Below are 19555 nucleotides of genomic sequence, written 5' to 3' on the forward strand. Positions count from 1 at the left end.
CAGGTGAGTGTTGAAACAACCCACAGTTTAAATCATCACACGAGGGACAGGTGAGTGTTGAAACAACCCACAGTTTAAATCATCACACGAGGGACAGGTGAGTGTTGAAACAACCCACAGTTTTAAACATCACACGAGGGACAGGTGAGTGTTGAAACACAACCCACAGTTTAAAACATCACATGAAGGACAGATGAGTGTTGAATGACAACCCACAGTTTAAAACATCACACGAGGGACAGGTAAGTATTGAAACACAACCCACAGTTTAAAACATCACACGAAGGACAGGTGAGTGTTGAATCACAACCCACAGTTTCAAACATCACACGATGGACAGGTGAGTGTTGAAACACAACCCACAGTTTAAAATATCACAATCTCGATTGCACCAAAGTCAAGGCAATAAACATGCCCAAAATAAGAAAGCCCAAATCGAGTATAAACATGCTAAGTTCAAAACATTTTACATCAAAACCATTAAAATCTATAATTAGATTGAAATAACTTGAAATTAATTTCAGAATACCTGCAACATCTTTACCAGCTGTTAATAATATTATGATACTAACAAGATCTCAAAGTTCTGACAACAGACAAAACACCTGTTGTTCCCAAATTAGTGAGATCTAAAACCTTAGTTATCCATTCTTTTCTTTCAGGAGTTTCTCGATGAGATCTCGTCTTGCCTGTTCGCGCTGCCGTCTCCGACTAAACGCTACCTGCCGCGGTGCAAGAGCCAGGCATCCCGAGCGGCCGCCTACGATCTGTTGGTGGAGATGGTGAAGGGCAGCATTGACAACTACACCGCACTGCACGTAAACATGATGGTGCAGCACACCAAAGGTGAGAATTTACTCTTGGTATAGGGAGCTGGAGTGTATCACAATGTGGAGTGTTCATCTATAGTGCATTGATTTGGTAGGATTGATCATCATTGGTTTCGATGCATTTAATGAAGAATAATTATGTTGTGTTTTGTTATTACATTGTTTATTTCATTATAAGTAGAGTAATAATGTTTAATACTCAATAGACAGAAGGCCACAAGGGAGATTAGTGTACTACTATTTGTGTAACCTTCTTTAAATAAAGATTATTATTATTATTGTTATTCATTGGTTGTTGTTTTCGACCATAGTCAATGTCTTATGACTGGTGAACGAAAGGTGTTGGTGTGTACTATCTTGTCAATGGGAAAGTGCGTTTTTAATATTCCTTGCTGCTTTTCAGTAGAAGTAGCCTTTGTAACTTATAATCTGTGAACAATTATGAAACAGGTGACAAAACATTGCCTCCTGCCATTTACTAATGATATTGCTAGTACTGCATTGTTTTACTTGTATTTACAGACAGCCACGCACCCTACCCATGGGACTACTGGCCGCACGAAGACGGTCGGTCTAAGTGTGGCTACGTGGGATTGACGAACCTCGGCGCCACCTGCTACATGGCCACGTGCATGCAGCATCTCTACATGATTCCCCAGGCCAGACAGTCCGTACTACAGGCAAAGGTACATACAAACACAAATATGTTTATTAGAATTACCACACGTAAATATGTTACAATGCATATACATAAGTACACATCTAGTTAATTAGAAATACAGTACAGTGAGAATAGAAATACATTACAGTGTAAAAAATATGAAATTTCAGTATTGAAAAGTTATTCATATAGTAGCATTTATTTATTCTCTTAAGAAACCCTTTACTCTATATGTTGAGTATATTTGCTTAAAGAAAAAAAAATTGTCTTCTGTTTTTTTCTAGTGCTCCGACTATGCCAAGCATGAAGGGACATTGATAGAGTTGCAAAAAATGTTTGCATATCTACAGGTTTGTAACTTTGGTTTATGCACTCAAATTATTACAAACATTTTTCACTTGGTATTTTTTTGGTGTTGTTTTAAATAACCTTTTTCCAAAGGCTCTCGTTTAATCTGCATCTAAAATAATTTGCATGAATTTAGTCCAGTTTTAACTTAGACTTCCATATTATGCTTCTGTAGAGATAAACAAATGTCAGCTTTTTATCTGATGTCATCTATTCTTGTTTTTCACAAAATATATTCAGGGAATATTTTGTTTACAAAATCTTGATTAACGATATTTCTTGTCGATTAAAAATTGATTAGCAATACTGAACGAAATGTTCCCTGATATTTCACAAAAGTACACTGGATTTGATCTAAAAAGTTGCATAATACAAGTTGTAGAAGAATCACGAGGGGTATATGGCTTTTTATGTACCCTCTGTGTGTTCTTTTACCCCGAGCTGAAGGCGAGGGGGTAAAAGAGCACACAAGAGGGTACATAAAAAGCCATATACCCCGAGAGATGCTTCTACAACAAATTTATCTTGCCGACATGTTAAACCATAGGCCTATAGCCAAATAATCAAAATAATGCCAGACAATAATTGTTAACAATTTATTAACGGAGCCGTACCACGCAGACGCGAACAAAACCACTTGCCAGTGACGAAAAATAGTTCCATCGATAAACGAGTTTTTAACGTCAAATGTTTGTAATACGAAATTGTCTGAAAAAAGATATTAATAAAAGCAAAACAAAAAAAACACCTTTTTTTTATCAGAAATGTATGTAGTAAAAAAATAAAAATATTAAAAATAAAAAACAAAAAAACAACTGTTGCTAATCGCGCATTAATACAATAACACCACGACTGTAATTAGGTGGCCCAGTTCAACATTGCAGCTTTTAAAAGTATTGAAATAGTGTATTTTATAGTAAAAATAAAATTAATTATGTATACTTGATTGATTAGCAATGTTATTTATAATCTAATTATTGCTTTAGCATTAACTGGGGTGGCTGGAAACTGTTGGAAATTATAGACGGGGTATAAGAGAATTTGGCTCCGCCCACAGGGGTATAAGGGATTTGTCCAACGGCAAACAACCAATGAGATCAAAGAATTTTACATGAAGGCGAGATAATGATTTTATTTAAATAAGATATGGATTTTTCTCATTGTTAAATGTCATATTAGGTTTTGTTTTAAAATATGTTTCACATCCTCTGCCTCTATGCTGCTTTCAGGAGAGTGAGAGAAAGGCGTACAACCCAAAGAGTTTCTGTAAGGTGTACACGATGGACAAACAGCCGCTGAACACCGGGGAACAGAAGGACATGACGGAGTTCTTCACCGATCTCATCTCCAAACTCGAGGAAATGTGTCCAGAAATGGTTGGCATCATTTCTTTGGCATTTTAGGGGGAGAGGAATAGTGGTAGTAGGGGGAGGTATAAAACATTTTGATAGAGTTAATGGCTGCAGTGCTATGGGTTATAAACCTGGGTGTTTTCCAGTCCCAGTCAGTGCCTTGCAATGGTCACATTGCAATATCTTAGATGGCTAACAGCCATAGTTTAAAATGTGCTGAGGGCATTAAACAAATGTTTCTTCTTTTTTGTTTTGCAGTTTAAAACCTAGTTAATTATAATCTAGTCTTGTTTCTGAATGAAGACAGGATTTAGCCCAGTTGGTTGAGCGCTCACTTGAGGTGCTTACATTGCAGGATCGAACCACCTTGGTGGATCCATTCACCTGATTGGGTTTTTTATTGTTCCAACCAGTACACCTCAGCTGGTCAAAGCATGTGGTATGTGCTATCCTGTCTGTGGGAAGGTGCATATAACAGATCCCTTGCTACATTAGGAAACATGTAGCGGGTTTCCTTTGATGACTACGTGTCACAATTACCAAATGTTTAACATCCAATAGCCGATGATTAATTAATAAATGTGTTTTAGTGGTGTTAAACAAAACAAACTTTAACTTTTATTACTAGATTTTTGTATAAGTAAGTAAATAGATCAACAAGTTAAAAGGCAATGTATCAACGTTTACTCTGTGTTCCCAGCCTACCACAACATTTTATGATGTAAAAGTACTCTAAGACCATATACCGTATAACCGGAAATTTTCGTGGTCTTAATTTTTCGTGGTTTGGGGTATAAAAACATTTCAAGGTTTCTTATTTTCGTTGTTTGCCAAATCTAAATTGAAAGTGATTTTATTTTCGAGTTTTAGCAAGTCTAGTTGCGAGAATACTTGCTATTGTTGATTAAAGTTTCACTTAGGCTGCCAGTTGTTCGATACTACCAACGTGTAAAGTTAAACAATAGAACAGTCTCCTGTAGCCTAATTGGCCACTGTGTACCCGGTATGCTATTCGACAGACAACTGATCCCAGTCTTTGATTTTGTGTAAAGGCAATTACGACGTATGTGTGAACAAAGCACTTAAGGACGCCATGAAGTCTAATTTTACCACATGTTATTCAAAGCGGGTTTCCCTGGCTATGAAACACGGTGAAGTTGTAACGGACATCAAGATCGAAATGTGTACTTCGGCGATAAAACCAATTCATGCAAGGTGCATTATGAAAGTTATGGCAGAATTAAAAATACGCCAGGAAATGTTGAAATCTGCATTCATCCACCCCAGAATCTCTGATGCAGTGCGGGTGGACATTGACAAAAACAATATACGAAATTTAAAAATATTTCATTATATTCTACAAACAGTGAGATTCACGCAATAACTTTTTTTAAATTCTAACTTGTTGTTTTGACTATACTATTCTCTTGTCGTATCAGGTGGACTGCGCATGACAGGAAATAAAATGTTCCGGTAAATTGTCAGTGCGTTATGGTTTTCACAATAAATATTTTAGTTAGAATTTGTAGATTTTTTCAAATATTTTCAAGGATTTATATTTTCGATGCTGACTACTTACCCTCGAAACCCACGAAAATAAAAATCCTCGAAAATTTCTGGTTATACGGTATATTAAATAAATTTAATTTTTCTATTTCACTGAATAGAGTTTAAAACTATGGCACGACAAACAAGGACTAGTTTATTTTCATTATTTATATCGAAATGTAATTGTTATTGTTTACATGTGCAGTTTTCAAATGATTAGGAAATGATGGTCTTAACAGAGCCATTACATTTTGCTTTACAGAAAACACTGGTGAAAAGTCTCTTTGGTGGAGTAGTGACAAATAATGTTGTTTCTCTTGTAAGTAATTTTTAATGATTTTTAATCAAATATTAACTATTTATTGTTGAGCAAATGTGAAAGTAGAAATAGGTAATATTTTATTATAAAAATTAATTTATAACTGTTTAACAACAACATTGTGTGCATTATTTTTAATTTATATTTATCAGCAATATATTAACACAATCTTCTGTTATGTTTTCTATACATAATCTTTACTTTTTAAACATGTTTATGATTATCTTTTTTTTTTTTTTTTTTCATATTTCCATATACCTACCTTTTCTGACACCCAACAGCCGGTGTGTATTTTTGTGTTGGGGTGTCGTTAAACCATTTATTTATTTATTCATTCATTTATTCATTCATTCATTCATTCATTCATTCATTCATTCATTCATTCATTCATTCATTGATGATTACCTTTTAGAACATTGATCATGTGGGACTTAGTTTATTCCAGTTAAAGGGAAAAACAAGGAAAGAAAAAAAAGTTGCTGAAAAGGATTTCATTAATAAAATTCAGAATGCAGTATTTGTGTATGGTTTTATTTTTAGGACTGTCCACATGTGAGTAGAACATTTGAAGAGTTCTACACTGTCCGATGTCAGGTGACCGATATGAAAGACCTCTATGTAAGTTCGGTTTTACTTACTTTATTGTTTATATTGTGACAGAAATTGTACTAGTGCGTATGAAGACTAGCTCTATAACCTTTCTCCAATGCTATATAGCCATAATTGAATTGTGTTGAGTGTTGTTACATAAAATATTTCTTCCTTCTTCCTTCCACTGTGGGAGCGGGACATAGCCCAGTGGTAAAGTGCTCACTCGATGTGTGGTCGGTCTGGGATCGATCCCCGTCCTTGGGCCCATTGGGCTATTTCTCATTCCAGCCAATGCACCACGACTGGTTTTATAAATGTCGTGGTGTGTACTACCCTGTCTATGGGATGGTGCATATAAAAGATCCCTTGCTGTTAATCAAAAACAGTAGCCCATGAAGTGGTAACAGCGGGTTTCCTCTCAATGTCTGTGTGGTCCTTACCATATGTCTGACGCCATATAACCGTAAATAAAATGTGTTGAGTGCGTCGTTAAATAAAACATTCCTTCCTTCCGTCCACTGTAATTATAGCGTTAGTTTAACAGTGTCCTGAGATCTCAGTAAAACTAACATTCTTTTCTTGTTTTGTTTTTAACTTTTAAACTTAACAAAGTAAAAGCGAGAATAAGGTATTACGTTTTTGATGGCATCAGTGATGGCATCAACTGTTGCGTTAAAGTTTTGGAAACTTTAAGTCCTAGGTCATTGAAACTTGGTTTATAGTTGCACCTGTACATGTTCATCACAGTGCACCAGAAATGTTAATTGCAGGCGAGACATTTAATTCGATAGAATCGTTGTTTGTGATGTTTTGTCGTTAAATGTTCGTTCCTAAACGGACCCCATTGCTTCTAACTGAAAGTTGCCATGTGATGGCTGAAAATGAATACTTTGAAAGATTGCGTGATGATTTGAAACAAAGACTAGAATGACACATTTGTTGATCATGTGATGTGGTGTTGCAATCAAATATCTGATTTCTTTCAATCTGTGCATTCGAGTAAGTCGTTGTTTTTGCTTGTATATATCCTGACCCTATGTACGCGAATGCATGTGATGAACTTGAGTGTGATCAGTTTCTGTTACTTTTGTTAGTTTTTAAAGGTTTTATTATTGTTTAGAACAGTGATATGTATGTAAAGTAGTCATTCTGGGCTCCCAACCCTGACACTGACATATGATGTTGGACAATAAATCTAATTTTTTTTAAAAAGAAGAAAAAAATGTATAAATCTGATTTGTGTATTGATGTTTATTTACAGGAGTCATTGGACGAAGTCACTGTCAAAGACATGTTGGAAGGAGATAACATGTATACTTGTTCAAAATGTCAGAAAAAAGTCAGAGCAGAAAAACGGTATAAATATTATTTCTCATTTTACCTTTTCTGTCTTCACATAAAAATCCATTGGGACCTATTACAAACACCAAGACAACCAAACACACATACAATTTTCCATAATTATTAATTTACACAAGAAGTTGTTAACAATGTGCAGTTTGACAAAAAAATACTAATAACAGCAAAAAAAAAAAAAAATGTTTTGCACTGTCTAATAATGAGGGTCAATGCATTAAATATATTAGAATCACTAAAATACTTTAAGTTCCGAACAAGAGAAGATGCACATGAAAATATTTCATATTTGTTTTTTGTTTTTATTATTTCAGAGCATGTTTCCGCAAATTGCCACGTATCTTGTGTTTCAACACACTGCGGTACACGTTCAACATGGTCACGATGATGAAGGAGAAAGTCAACACACATTTCTCATTTCCTCTTCGACTCGACATGTCACCATACATGGAACAGAACTTAATGGGACCAGACAAACTCCAAAGTAATCTACTAGATATACATTATATTCACTTGAAAAAGTGACGATTTCATGATTATAATTTTTTTGGATACCATATTCTCAATTGAAAAATGTATCAGTTTCATGCATATTGCAGACTTATGATTTGAACTTAAATTTTATGTTTCTGTTTAGAATAAAAGGAAATGACATCATGATGGCATAACATAAATTTCTTTCAAACTCGCTAGTAAAATGGTAACATATACTGACACACAATGAAAATGCAAAACAGATATTTTTCAATATTTTGTTGTGATTAATGAAAAATATATTTATTGGACTTAAAATAACAATTTATGAGAGGAAGCCATTGATTGGTACTTTTGTCTGGGTTTTAATCCTGGTTTTGTTCTCGTTACACATACAATAGCAGAAACACACAAAATGGTGTGAAATGCGTTCACTACATGCTCAATCATGCTGCATGCAATGCACGTGAAATGCCAGTATGTGGACACATAAAAGTCACGTAACGGTGTCATATTCCTCGTCACATTAAGAATGCCATGACTCGGAGAAGAACAAAGGGAGCGAGCATTGGGCATGGTTCAAGGGGGGACTTCGCAAAGCCAAGTTGCTAGGACCTTCAGAGTCCATCCATCAACTATTGGACGACTTGTTGAACGTCATCAACAGACTGGGAGTGTCCGCGATCGACCTTGACCTGGTCAACGCCCCGTTATGACCCACGCCAAGATCGGCAGATTCGACGACACCACCTCCGTGACCAGTTCAGAACTGCGACGATGACAGCAAGCTACACGACGCCGTACAACGGTAACATCATGACACTGCGACATCGTGCTGCGAGACTACAGTTTGCTCTCCAGAATGGTAATCATCCACCAGCCTTTTTATCGGATCATTGTTTTCTCAGATGAGTCCCGTTTCTCTGTCTCCTTTGCCGATGGAAGAGCACGCGTGTACAGGAGACTCCATGAACGGTACGCTGACGGATGTGTGAGGGAACGTGATCAGTCTGGCGGCAGATGTCTGATGGTATAGGGGGCAATCAACTGTGATTTCAGGAGTGATCTCATCATTGTCCACGATGCCCTTACAGCCCAGCGTTATGTTGATGTTATTCTAAGACCAGTTCTCCAGCCACTTTTGCGCCGTCACCAAAGACCAGGAGTTCCCCTTCTGTTTCAACAAGACAATGCCCGTCCACATACTGCAAGAATTACCCAGGCATTCCTGCAACAAGCCGGTATCACTGTTATGAACTGGCCCGCCGTTTCACCGGATTTGAACCCAATTGAACATGTGCGATGTGTTAGGACATCGTGTATGTCACCGCCAGCCACCACCGCGTAACATCGCTGAGCTTGCACAGGCGTTGCAGGAGGAGTGGAGGAACATTCCTGTGGCTTATTTGAGATGTTTGTGCCAATCCTTTCCCCGTCGTCTTCACGCATGCTCACGGGCCAATGGTGGACACACCAGATACTGACCTTGATATGGGGGGGGGGGGGGGGGGGGGGGGTTGAACTTTTCTATTATGAATGCAAGTCTATTACTGATGATAACTGGCCATGTTTTCATGTGAATGTATCTCATGAATACTGGAACAACTAGGAAAAGTAATACGTATTACTAACTTAAGATATTATACTAGTTAACGAAGTTTATAAGATTGGGATATATCCCCTTGTCTATTTCTTGTTCAATCCAGTGTACCACAACTATTATGTCAGAGGCCGTGGTATGTGCTATCCTGTCTGTGGGATGGTGCATATAAAAGATCCCTTGCTACTAATGGAAAAATGTAGTGGGTTTCCTCTGTAAGACTGACAAAATTATCAAATGTTTGACATCCAATAGCTAATGATAAAAAATAAATATACTCTAGTGGTGTCGTTAAACAAAACAAACTTTAACTTTTTCTTGTGGACACCCTGTTATTACAGATTTGTTTAATATTATTTATTGACTAAAACTGTTCAGTTGACGAGAGCGAGGAGGATGAGATAGCGATGATGGGAGTTGACGTTACGATCCAGGACGAAAGCTGTGAGTACGAGCTGATTGGGGTGACCGTACACACGGGCACGGCAGATGGCGGCCATTACTATAGCTTCATACGGGACCGGCTCAGTCACACAGAGAATGGACAAGACAAATGGTGGGTTCTGTTTCGACCAGCCTTATAGTGGGGAGGGTGGGAAAGGGCCTGTCCCTTAGGGTGGTTCCAGAATTGACTATAATTATTTTTTTGTGCCTGATAGGTCTGTCACTGTATTTTTCCTACTGCATACATTGGTTAAACAATATTTTATTTTATGGGTAAATTAGTGTGAGCCAAATTTTTATTTACCATGTGATCTGTTCTAAAATGGTCTTTAGGTATGGTGAACTAGGACCTCTGTACAGTGAACTACATGAATGCATACCATATTTTAATAATTTTTAAAAACACAAAGAATGCCTAATAGTGCTTATTTCCACTGGGTTTGTCAAGTAGTCTGTTTATTAATTTACAGGCAACAAATGACTATTAAACAATTAAATTAACAAAAACTGGTTATAAAAATAATTACTGTTGTCTTGATTTGTAAAATTTGAAAAATCACTGTACTAGAGTGGGGAGTTATTTAGGAATTTTAAGAATAAAGTGGAATGTATAATTGATATTATATTTATTATCAGAATGTGCATGAACTGTTATTCTTAATATGTTTTTCAACAGATAATAATTTTCAGTTTTTATGAATGATTTTAAAGTTACAATAAATTATTAGCGTTAATATTTCACAGAGCTACATGAACGACGTGTGAATGTGATCATATGTTATTGAGATGCAGAATATATTGTATGGCTCAACTGTGACCCAGTAGCCAATTTTGTGAATTTCTATTTTCTTATTTTTATTGGTCTGTATAATCTTGTAGTGTTAAATCCCATTTTGTATTTTCCTGTAGGTTTTTGTTCAATGATGCTGAAGTGAAACCTTTTGATCCATGTCAGATTGCATCCGAGTGTTTTGGAGGAGAAATGACTGTAAGACATTTTTTTTTTATTATTAATAAAAAAATATATATGTATTAGTATTTGCTTAGTTGTGTAATTTTATTTGTAGAAAATAATAGGTTTTACAATAATGGGTTCACCAGAAATACTGATTTATTCCTGATATGTAAGTTTTATGAGTGTAGAATTATAGCAGATTGTAAGATTTGTCTGTTAAGAGTCAGATGTAGATATTTTTTTATACAAAAGAAATGTTACCAGGAGTGCTAATTATGGTTCACAAAATAAAATACCATCCACTAAAATGAAACAAGCATTTGATGGGTCAGTGACAAATACATCATAAAATAAAACTAATTATATATATATTGTTTAACTTTCAGAGCAAGACCTATGATTCTGTCACTGACAAGTTTATGGACTTTTCTTTTGAAAAAGTAAGTCTTTCTTATAACCTGACATCTGCTGACTTAATATGAAAAGCAACTACTAAAATTGTAATTATTTAAAATTTGTTTTTAAAATATTGTTATTGAATGATTATGTTCCAGCCAGTGCTCCACATCAGATGTAATAAAGGCTGTGGTATGGTGCATATAAAAGATCCTTTAATGCAGGTTTCCTTTCATTATTTGTGTGGTCCTTAACCTTCTGACTACTGCAGGCGAGATATCTCGCCCGACGTCACGTCAGTCGATATACTGTACACTGTATACAGTGCATTCCCCAATTCATATTTCCTGTCGTTTTGCACACGACACTCACCGGAAACGGAAATATAATTAAAGAAAAACGATTTTTTTTTAAAATGGTGGTTTTTGTTTTGATTTTTTCAATTGAAAATACCTTGAAATTTTGAGTTCAAAAAGTGGTTTTCGGCAAGTATTTTCGCTTGACAACAATGGCGGCACGTCGCGGTAATTTTCAGGGATCGATAGCTGATTGTAACAGCTAATTTGATAATAAATTTGATCGTTTTACCAACAACGAAAATTACCAAATATTGCAATATGAATCGTAGTTCGGGTTTAAAAAAAAATTCTGGTCAAAAAACCACTGTTATCGGGAATAATGGACATAAATACTGGACAGCTGGCCACAAATGCCCGTAAGTAAATGCAACTTTTTCGATTTTTTGCCTAATTTTAATCACCATTAGCCGATCTAAAATAATAAAAATTACAAAAAAAGACACAAAAATAATACTTACCGATTCATATATGAACTTTATTTCATGTATTTATGAAACATTTAAGTGAATATATGTGAGTAAAAATTATAAACTTGTACCCACTCAACGAGGTTTTTGTTAAAAATTAATCCAGTAGTCTAAAGGTTAACCACTGAAATGTTGTTTAACAACTATTCTTTTTCTTTTCTGTCTATGGTAATGTTGTAAGAGTCTGAACTGAAAATGGTCATAGATAATGTTAAATCTGTATTCCTCCAACTGTTCAGAGGCAATAGCTGGCTAAAGTGATATATCAGTAAACATTTGCTTGATTAAAATACCTAAATATTTATGCTATTTTTCTTGTCTACAGGTAATTGCATTTTGACCCCTTGTTGAGATAATTTATTCAAACATTATATTTTCCCCTTGTTTTCAGACTAACAGTGCGTACATGCTGTTTTACGAGAGATTTCCAGCAGACAAGAAAGTTGAAGAGATAGTGCCAGTCGAAGAGAAACGCAAATTCAATTTTGAGTTGCCATCAAGCCTTGGAGAGGTAGCTGTTCAATTAATTTAAGACAAACAATTTAAAACCAAGCATTCCACTATAAGGAAAAAGAATTCAGTGTAGAGTTTGATTTGCTATACAACTTTTAGATATTGCTAAATAATTATAAAATGTTAAATAGGTTAATGTCTCTTTTAGTACTTTGAAAACAAAATGTTCTCTGCATGGACATAAGTAAAATATGGCTATAGCTGCTAAATGCGATATTTTCACTCAGCATTTACCAAAACTTGACATACTTCCACTTTATTCTTAAAATTATTTGAAGAAATTTTGAGGCAAACATTCTCATTCTGGATATAATTGTTTTTCAATGGATATTATTGAACAATATCTAATTTCTGCTTTTGTACATTGTTTCTCTGTTTGTTGGTGTTTGTCTTGTTACTACAGTAGATATGGTGAAAAAGTATCCAATTTTTCTTTCTGACATGGCTTCTATCTATATATACTCTTCAAAAAAAGAAACGCAAAAGGGTACAAATGGGTTATAACTCCGATTTTATGTTTCCTACCGGTTCATGCTTTGTGAATATAAGGTCATTGCATGTCCCAAACACATTCCCACGGTTACATTCGATAAAACGCAGCTACTGTACAATAAAGTTCCAAAATGTGAATATTCGCAAAAACGCAGCCACGTGCAAACCATGTCACCACTGCACGTGCGTTGTCTGCACGTGCAACATGAACACCGACAGTATAAAAGTGCAGGGTGTTCGCTTGCCTGGCCTCTGTATCTGGCCGACAGTTGACAATCCAGGACATGCCACGTCTCAGTGAACCGCAGAGAAACAATGCCATCGGCCGACTAGACGCAGGCGAATCCAGAACGGCCGTTGCCAGGGCATTCCATGTGTCCCCAAGCACCATCTCCAGACTGTGGGACCGTTACCAGCAACATGGATCAACACGTGACCTCCCTAGATCCGGTCGACCACGGGTCACTACCCCCGGGCAGGACCGCTACATCCGGGTACGCCACCTTCGGGAACGATTGACTACTGCCACCTCCACAGCCGCAGCAATACCAGGTTTGCGCAGGATATCCGACCAGACCGTACGGAACCGCCTACGTGAGGTAGGAATTCGTGCCAGACGTCCAGTTCGAGGTGTCATCTTAACACCACAACACCGTCGACTCCGACTGCAGTGGTGCCAGATTCATCGACAATGGCCTCAACTGCGATGGAGACAGGTGTGGTTCAGTGACGAGTCCCGATTTCTGCTCCGACGTCATGATGGAAGATGTCGCGTGTATAGGCGTCGTGGTGAACGTTATGCGGCAAACTGCGTGCAGGAAGTGGACAGATTCGGCGGGGGTAGTATCATGGTGTGGGCAGCCATCTCACACACTTGGTCCACGTGCAGGGCAACCTGAATGCACAGGGCTACATTGACCAGATCCTCCGGCCACACATCGTTCCAGTTATGGCCAACGCCAACGCAGTGTTCCAACATGACAACGCCAGGCCTCACACAGCACGTCTCACAACGGCTTTCCTACAGAACAACAACATTAATGTCCTTCCTTGGCCATCGATATCACCGGATTGAACCCAATTGAGCATCTATGGGACGAGTTGGACCGACGCCTCCGACAGCGACAACCACAGCCCCAGACCCTGCCCGAGCTAGCCTTGCAGGCCGAGTGGGGCCACCATCCCCCGGGACGTCATCCGTACTCTGGTTGCTTCAATGGGCAGGCGGTGCCAGGCAGTTGTCAACACACGCGGAGGCCACACCCGGTATTGACTCCAGATGACCTTGACCTTGGTGGTGTGTCCTATCACTTACTCACAATGGACTAGAGTGAATTGTGAACAATCCTGCAACATTTGGTAATTATCGGACTCACCATTCAATATAAATCAATTCTCCAAATGTTATGACAATGTGGTTTTGCGTTTCTTCTTTTGAAGAGTATATATATATATATATATATATATATATATATATATATATATATATATATATATATATATATATATATATATATACACACACACACACACACACACACACACACACAAACATACATACATACACAGGCCTTGGAGAATCGAAAATCTATGTACCCATTTATCGGTTACGTAGAAATAAATCCAGGTAATACATTTTCTTTTTGCATAACCCATTATATTCAAGTATATGGTCATCCAAATTTCGCGTGAACAAAAATTAGGTTATGCCAAATTAGATTTGCGAGAGCAATGCATGAACGAAACTATCGTTCTGGCAATGTTCAGAGGCCTGATATATATTGTTATTTTTCAAGTGGATATGGCGGGACAATACCCAGTTTCTTCAAGACAAGAATCTGAGCACACATACTTATATATTGTTTATTTTTCCAGTGGATATGGTGGGACAATACCCAGTTTCTTCAGGACAAGAACCTCTTTGAGCACACGTACTTATATATTGTTATTTTTCAAGTGGATATGGCAGGACAATACCCAGTTTCTTCAAGACAAGAATCTGAGCACACGTACTTATATATTGTTTATTTTTTCAGTGGATATGGCGGGACAATACCCAGTTTCTTCAAGACAAGAATCTGAGCACACGTACTTACATATTGTTTATTTTTTCAGTGGATATGGTGGGACAATACCCTGTTTCTTCAGGACAATAATCTCTTTGAGCACACGTACTTATATATTGTTTATTTTTTCAGTGGATATGGCGGGACAATACCCAGTTTCTTCAAGACAAGAACCTGTTTGAGCACACTTACTTCAGCTTCATGTGGCAGATCTGTGGCTACATTCCCACAACGCTGCCCAAAGATGACGACAGCGTGGTGCCGCTGAAAGCTGCTCAGCTCAGCACATCCTTCGTCCTCGAGACACTCATACACGCCAAGGAAAAGGTGAGTATCTATATCTCAGGAATCATTATTATATACATGGACTAATAGAACCTATCACTGTTGTGAGGTTATAGATAAGGCAATTCCCTCCTGAGGGACCAAATATTTGTGGTGAGGGCCGAGGTTTACCGAAGCCCTTACAAAAACATTTTGTCCTGAGGATTGGAATTGCCTTATCTACACTTCACAATGGTGATTGAATCTTTTTCTTACCCATTTAATTACAGTAACAAAACATTATTAGTTTTGTAAGCTACGGTTTGTTTATTGTAGAACAATTCGTGCAAACTCATTTAATAATGCGCAGAAAAATATAGGCCACATTATGCAACGACATAAAAATATAACAACTTAACAATAAATATAAATTTGAAAATATTAATTTGTATAAATATTTTTAAAACAATAATACAACTTGAAATGGCAAACAGAATTATGGAAAAACATCCGTTAAGATGTCAAATCGTTGTAAAACATGAGTTATGACATCACATGTTTGTAGAAATCATCCAGCACCGGGGTGGAAAAGTTGGCTAATTCAGTGCAGTGGAAAGAAATGTTTGTTTGTAACCAATCTTTTCTGAAAAGTTGGCTAATTCAGTGCAGTGGAAAGAAATGTTTGTTTGTAACCAATCTTTTCTGAAAAGGTCAGGAACCAAATGAACTCGTAGCTCTTAACTCCTGCTGACATATTTTGGTTTTAATTTTTGTAAACATTTGCAATGTTTTATTACTTTGTTATTTTATTATAGTATGAATTGGACTCCTTGTTGCTTGGCAATGTATTTTATTGTGGTTTTATCTTGCAGCCGACCATGTTGCAGTGGATTGAACTGCTCACCAAACAATTCAACTCTTGCCATGCAGCTTGTGAGGTAGGACATGCAACTTTACGTCTTCCTAATCAGTATTTACTCAACTCTTTGACTTTGATGTTAAATTCTGTATTCATCATGGCTTTTGACTGAATGTGTATATATTAGTTTCTATCCATTTGATAGGATGTTTGTTTAAGTTTTGTCTTGATGTAGAATATTTCTCAACTTTTGCATTTTCGTCAAACGTCTTGCTGTTATGCATGATATTCTTGTCATGCAACCTATCAGAAACATTTATCAATTGTTGTCATGAGCTTGAGTTCAGCCAGACCAAGCAGAAAGACATCAGCCAGACTAGTTTATGTGCTTCATGATAAACTAGATGGCCACACCGGGAACCAATCAAATAGTTTGCAAACATTAACAAAATGTTTGCCTGGCTGAACTTGGACCTGATGTTTATGCATGACATTTATTCAGTGCTTGTGGAAATATGATATTTATTTAGTTCTTAGGACATAATATGAGTTCAGTTCTTACTAACAGTCATGTAGCACATCTATATTTATTCTCTTGCCTGTACAGATCATGATAGCCTAACTTTTACCATCCTATGTAAACATTGCATTGTTTTGTTATTGTTTTTCAGTGGTTCCTCGACCACATGGCTGAAAGTGACTGGTGGCCTCAACAGATCCTCATCAAATGTCCCAACCAGATGGTCAGACAGGTTCGTTTAAAGCACGGATAGGAGTCAATGTGGCCAAGTCAATTCTTACATCTAAGCAGCATTTGATAGCTTAAGGGATTAAAAATTAGCAATATAATTTATCAAAATTGGCTTTTTGAATGAAGTTTTATTTCAAGGTTTTATATATTTTGAAACAACAACAAAATAATTACAGTTCGTATGAAATGATCACTTCTTGAAAACAAAATATTTACAATTAATGTATATTGTAATTAGCAACTTTTTAATGTATAATGCTAAAGCAAATGTCCTGTAGCATTTAAGCATTACTAATTTCTATTCCACATTACTTGTTCTCAAAAAAGTGCATCCTTGAGGACAGGTAATGTATCTATAAAAGAGAAAAAACCTCAAGTTTTCTCCAAACCTTAAATTTTGTTGTTAATTTTGGCTGTAGTTTTGTTTCACACTATATGATTGTTTGTGTTGTAGATGTTCCAGCGGTTGGTGATTCACGTGATCAGTCAGTTGAGGAACACCCACGTTGACCTCTACATGCAGCCTGTAGTTGAGGGGTATGTCTTCTCAGTGTGTTCAGTTTCCTGTAGGACACGATATAACACTGCAGTTCTCAATGAAAAGTGTTAAACACTGAATATGATCTGTTCCACAATGGATCACATTCGTGTATGTGTATGGGAGACAATTTAATTTTCAGGGGTGGGAATTCTCCTCGGATCAGCTGTTTTCCACTCATTGAACATTGCGTTTCCTCGCATTTTAATTGTCCTTTCCTCCAAAATGTGTCGGATGGCACAGATTTTAACCTAGGATTTCAAGATTTTCCAGAACCCCTCTAGAATTCCTGTGTTTTTTACAGTTCACAAATTCCCACCCCTGAATTTTAACATTACACACCACAAACAAAATGAAATTTAATTTGAATCGTATTTGCATAAAGGAAATGATGAGTATGACTCGCTATGCTTAAAATAATAACTATGGTGCCACCCACGCCTCATTGTAATCAATTATAGAACAAACCTAATACTTAATATACAAGAGTTGAAATGAGTCCATTTTTTTACTTTATACACATGGATATCACAGTGAAAAAGTATAAACATTTACAAAATATACTAAAAGGCAAAAGTAACTGATGATAAGTTTTTACTGCCGTGTATGAAACGTTATAATATAGAAAGAGAAATGTCCGAAGGTATGGAAATGAGCAATAGTCCATGAAAATGTCGCACCTGACATATGCAAATGAGCCACATCACTAGAGGAGGTCCAGAGCGAAGTTCACACAGTCAGTAGCGAGTGTGTCCACCTTGAGCATTGATACAGGCCTGGCACCGTCGTCTCATTGAGGCCACTAAACGCTGGAGAATGTTCCAGGGAATGCCTGTTTCGCAGATGTGTGGTTAGGATCCATGTGTCTTGGAGAGGGGTTGTCACGGGTGGTCGGCCACTACGGGGACGGTCCCTGAACTGGTTGTTTTGTTGATATCGTTGCCATAAGTGCCATATGGTGTTTCTGTGGACTTTGAATTGACATGCGACGTCACGCTGCGAGGTCCCAGATTCAAGCATCCCTATGACTCGCCATCTGTCATTTTCACTGAGGCGTGGCATGACGAAATTGCATCAACAGTTCACTAATGGTGTTTTTCGGACTTCTGGACTTCTGAAGGCTGCACAGAGTGGCAATGATTTGCGACTGAATGTCTGACATTTTATGGTGAACAGGATGTCTCCCGAATATTCCATATTTCTTGCACAAAGCATGCAATCGCTGCAACAAGTGTTTCGTTGCATTTCTTTGAACTGTTTCATGCACATTTTCTCTGGTTTACATCCATAAATCCATTCACAAATTTATTACTCCACATAATCCATGTCGCAATAACTTTTGCCTTTTAGTATATTTAAAATCTGGAATATCTTTTCAAAAATCAGTAGAAGAATTACTTTTTGTTTTATGTAGTTTTGTGTACACATTTGTTTTCTTTCTTTCTTTCTTTCTTTCCGTTTTTTTTCTTCTAAAATTATTATTTTTAAACCGGAATTTACACTATTTTTCCCCATTCATTTTTGAGTTAAGAAAATTAATTTTAATGTTTTTTATTTGTTTACAGGGATGATGGAGAAATAGATATTTCTGAACTTGGCAATCAGTCCTGTGTTACAAGATTTATTAAGAAGATGCTGGCGATTGTAAATATAACTTTTTGTCTTTAATATGTTTCTGGAGGGATGTGCATTTGTAGTAGGGAACTTGCTGGAGTTGTTATAGATTGTAAATTTACCCTTCACCTTGGTTGTTCCATGAGCCTTTTTCCTGTCCCAGCCAGTGGTTATTTTTGTTTTTAAACAAATGTTGGTGTCATTAAACCGATTTTCCTTTTCGTACTTAATTTCTTTTACAAATGCTGGGTTGTGAATGTAAAAATAATTAGAAGATATATCAGCCATATTTAACTTATTTGTGTAATTGGCGCTTTGGAAAAGATATGGCTTAAAGTCTGTTGTTCAGTGTTTCATTAGCAGACTAAATATCTTTAGGAGAAAGGAATAAAACGGAGAGCTGTTCAGCATGCTTTTTCATTGATTTAGTTCAGTGTGCTGTATTTCTGCCAGAAATAAATTTTTAGGTATGGCGCTATGGAATTGAATGCAACCACAGTCAAATGGGGTATATGGGGGGGGGGGGTCTCCCCCATAAAGAAACTGGGTTACGTTTAGGGTTAGGGTTAAGAAAATCTTGCAGTAATGATAAGAGTAATTAATTTTGTCAAAAAGTTAACTTAAAAAAATAAAATCTGCCAAAAAAATTGGGTATGGCACCATACCTGTTTTACCCTCTGGCAGAAACCCTGGTGTGATTTGTTTTATGCTTTTTGAGCATTTTATTTGCTGTTACTTTGGTGACTTATTTTTCAAGT

General features: G+C 36.8%; 1 protein-coding gene across 5 annotated transcripts in view; it reads left to right on the top strand.

Moving 5' to 3' along the window:
* LOC121372695 (ubiquitin carboxyl-terminal hydrolase 34-like) overlaps positions 1 to 19555 on the top strand; it is a 104918-nt gene that overhangs the window by 43097 nt on the left and 42266 nt on the right. For all 5 annotated transcript variants that reach the window (XM_041499157.1, XM_041499159.1, XM_041499160.1 and 2 more), the window contains 17 exons: positions 663 to 846; positions 1353 to 1516; positions 1776 to 1841; positions 3069 to 3215; positions 5002 to 5058; positions 5599 to 5676; positions 6911 to 7005; positions 7320 to 7489; positions 9458 to 9635; positions 10433 to 10511; positions 10865 to 10918; positions 12092 to 12211; positions 14904 to 15098; positions 15908 to 15973; positions 16566 to 16646; positions 17100 to 17182; positions 18749 to 18827. In XM_041499157.1, coding sequence (XP_041355091.1) covers positions 663 to 846; positions 1353 to 1516; positions 1776 to 1841; positions 3069 to 3215; positions 5002 to 5058; positions 5599 to 5676; positions 6911 to 7005; positions 7320 to 7489; positions 9458 to 9635; positions 10433 to 10511; positions 10865 to 10918; positions 12092 to 12211; positions 14904 to 15098; positions 15908 to 15973; positions 16566 to 16646; positions 17100 to 17182; positions 18749 to 18827 — 1896 coding nt within the window. The remainder of the gene's footprint in view (positions 1 to 662; positions 847 to 1352; positions 1517 to 1775; positions 1842 to 3068; positions 3216 to 5001; positions 5059 to 5598; positions 5677 to 6910; positions 7006 to 7319; positions 7490 to 9457; positions 9636 to 10432; positions 10512 to 10864; positions 10919 to 12091; positions 12212 to 14903; positions 15099 to 15907; positions 15974 to 16565; positions 16647 to 17099; positions 17183 to 18748; positions 18828 to 19555) is intronic.

The sequence above is a fragment of the Gigantopelta aegis genome, chromosome 4 (assembly GCF_016097555.1).
Source record: "Gigantopelta aegis isolate Gae_Host chromosome 4, Gae_host_genome, whole genome shotgun sequence".
In the NCBI taxonomy this organism is placed as follows: domain Eukaryota; kingdom Metazoa; phylum Mollusca; class Gastropoda; order Neomphalida; family Peltospiridae; genus Gigantopelta; species Gigantopelta aegis.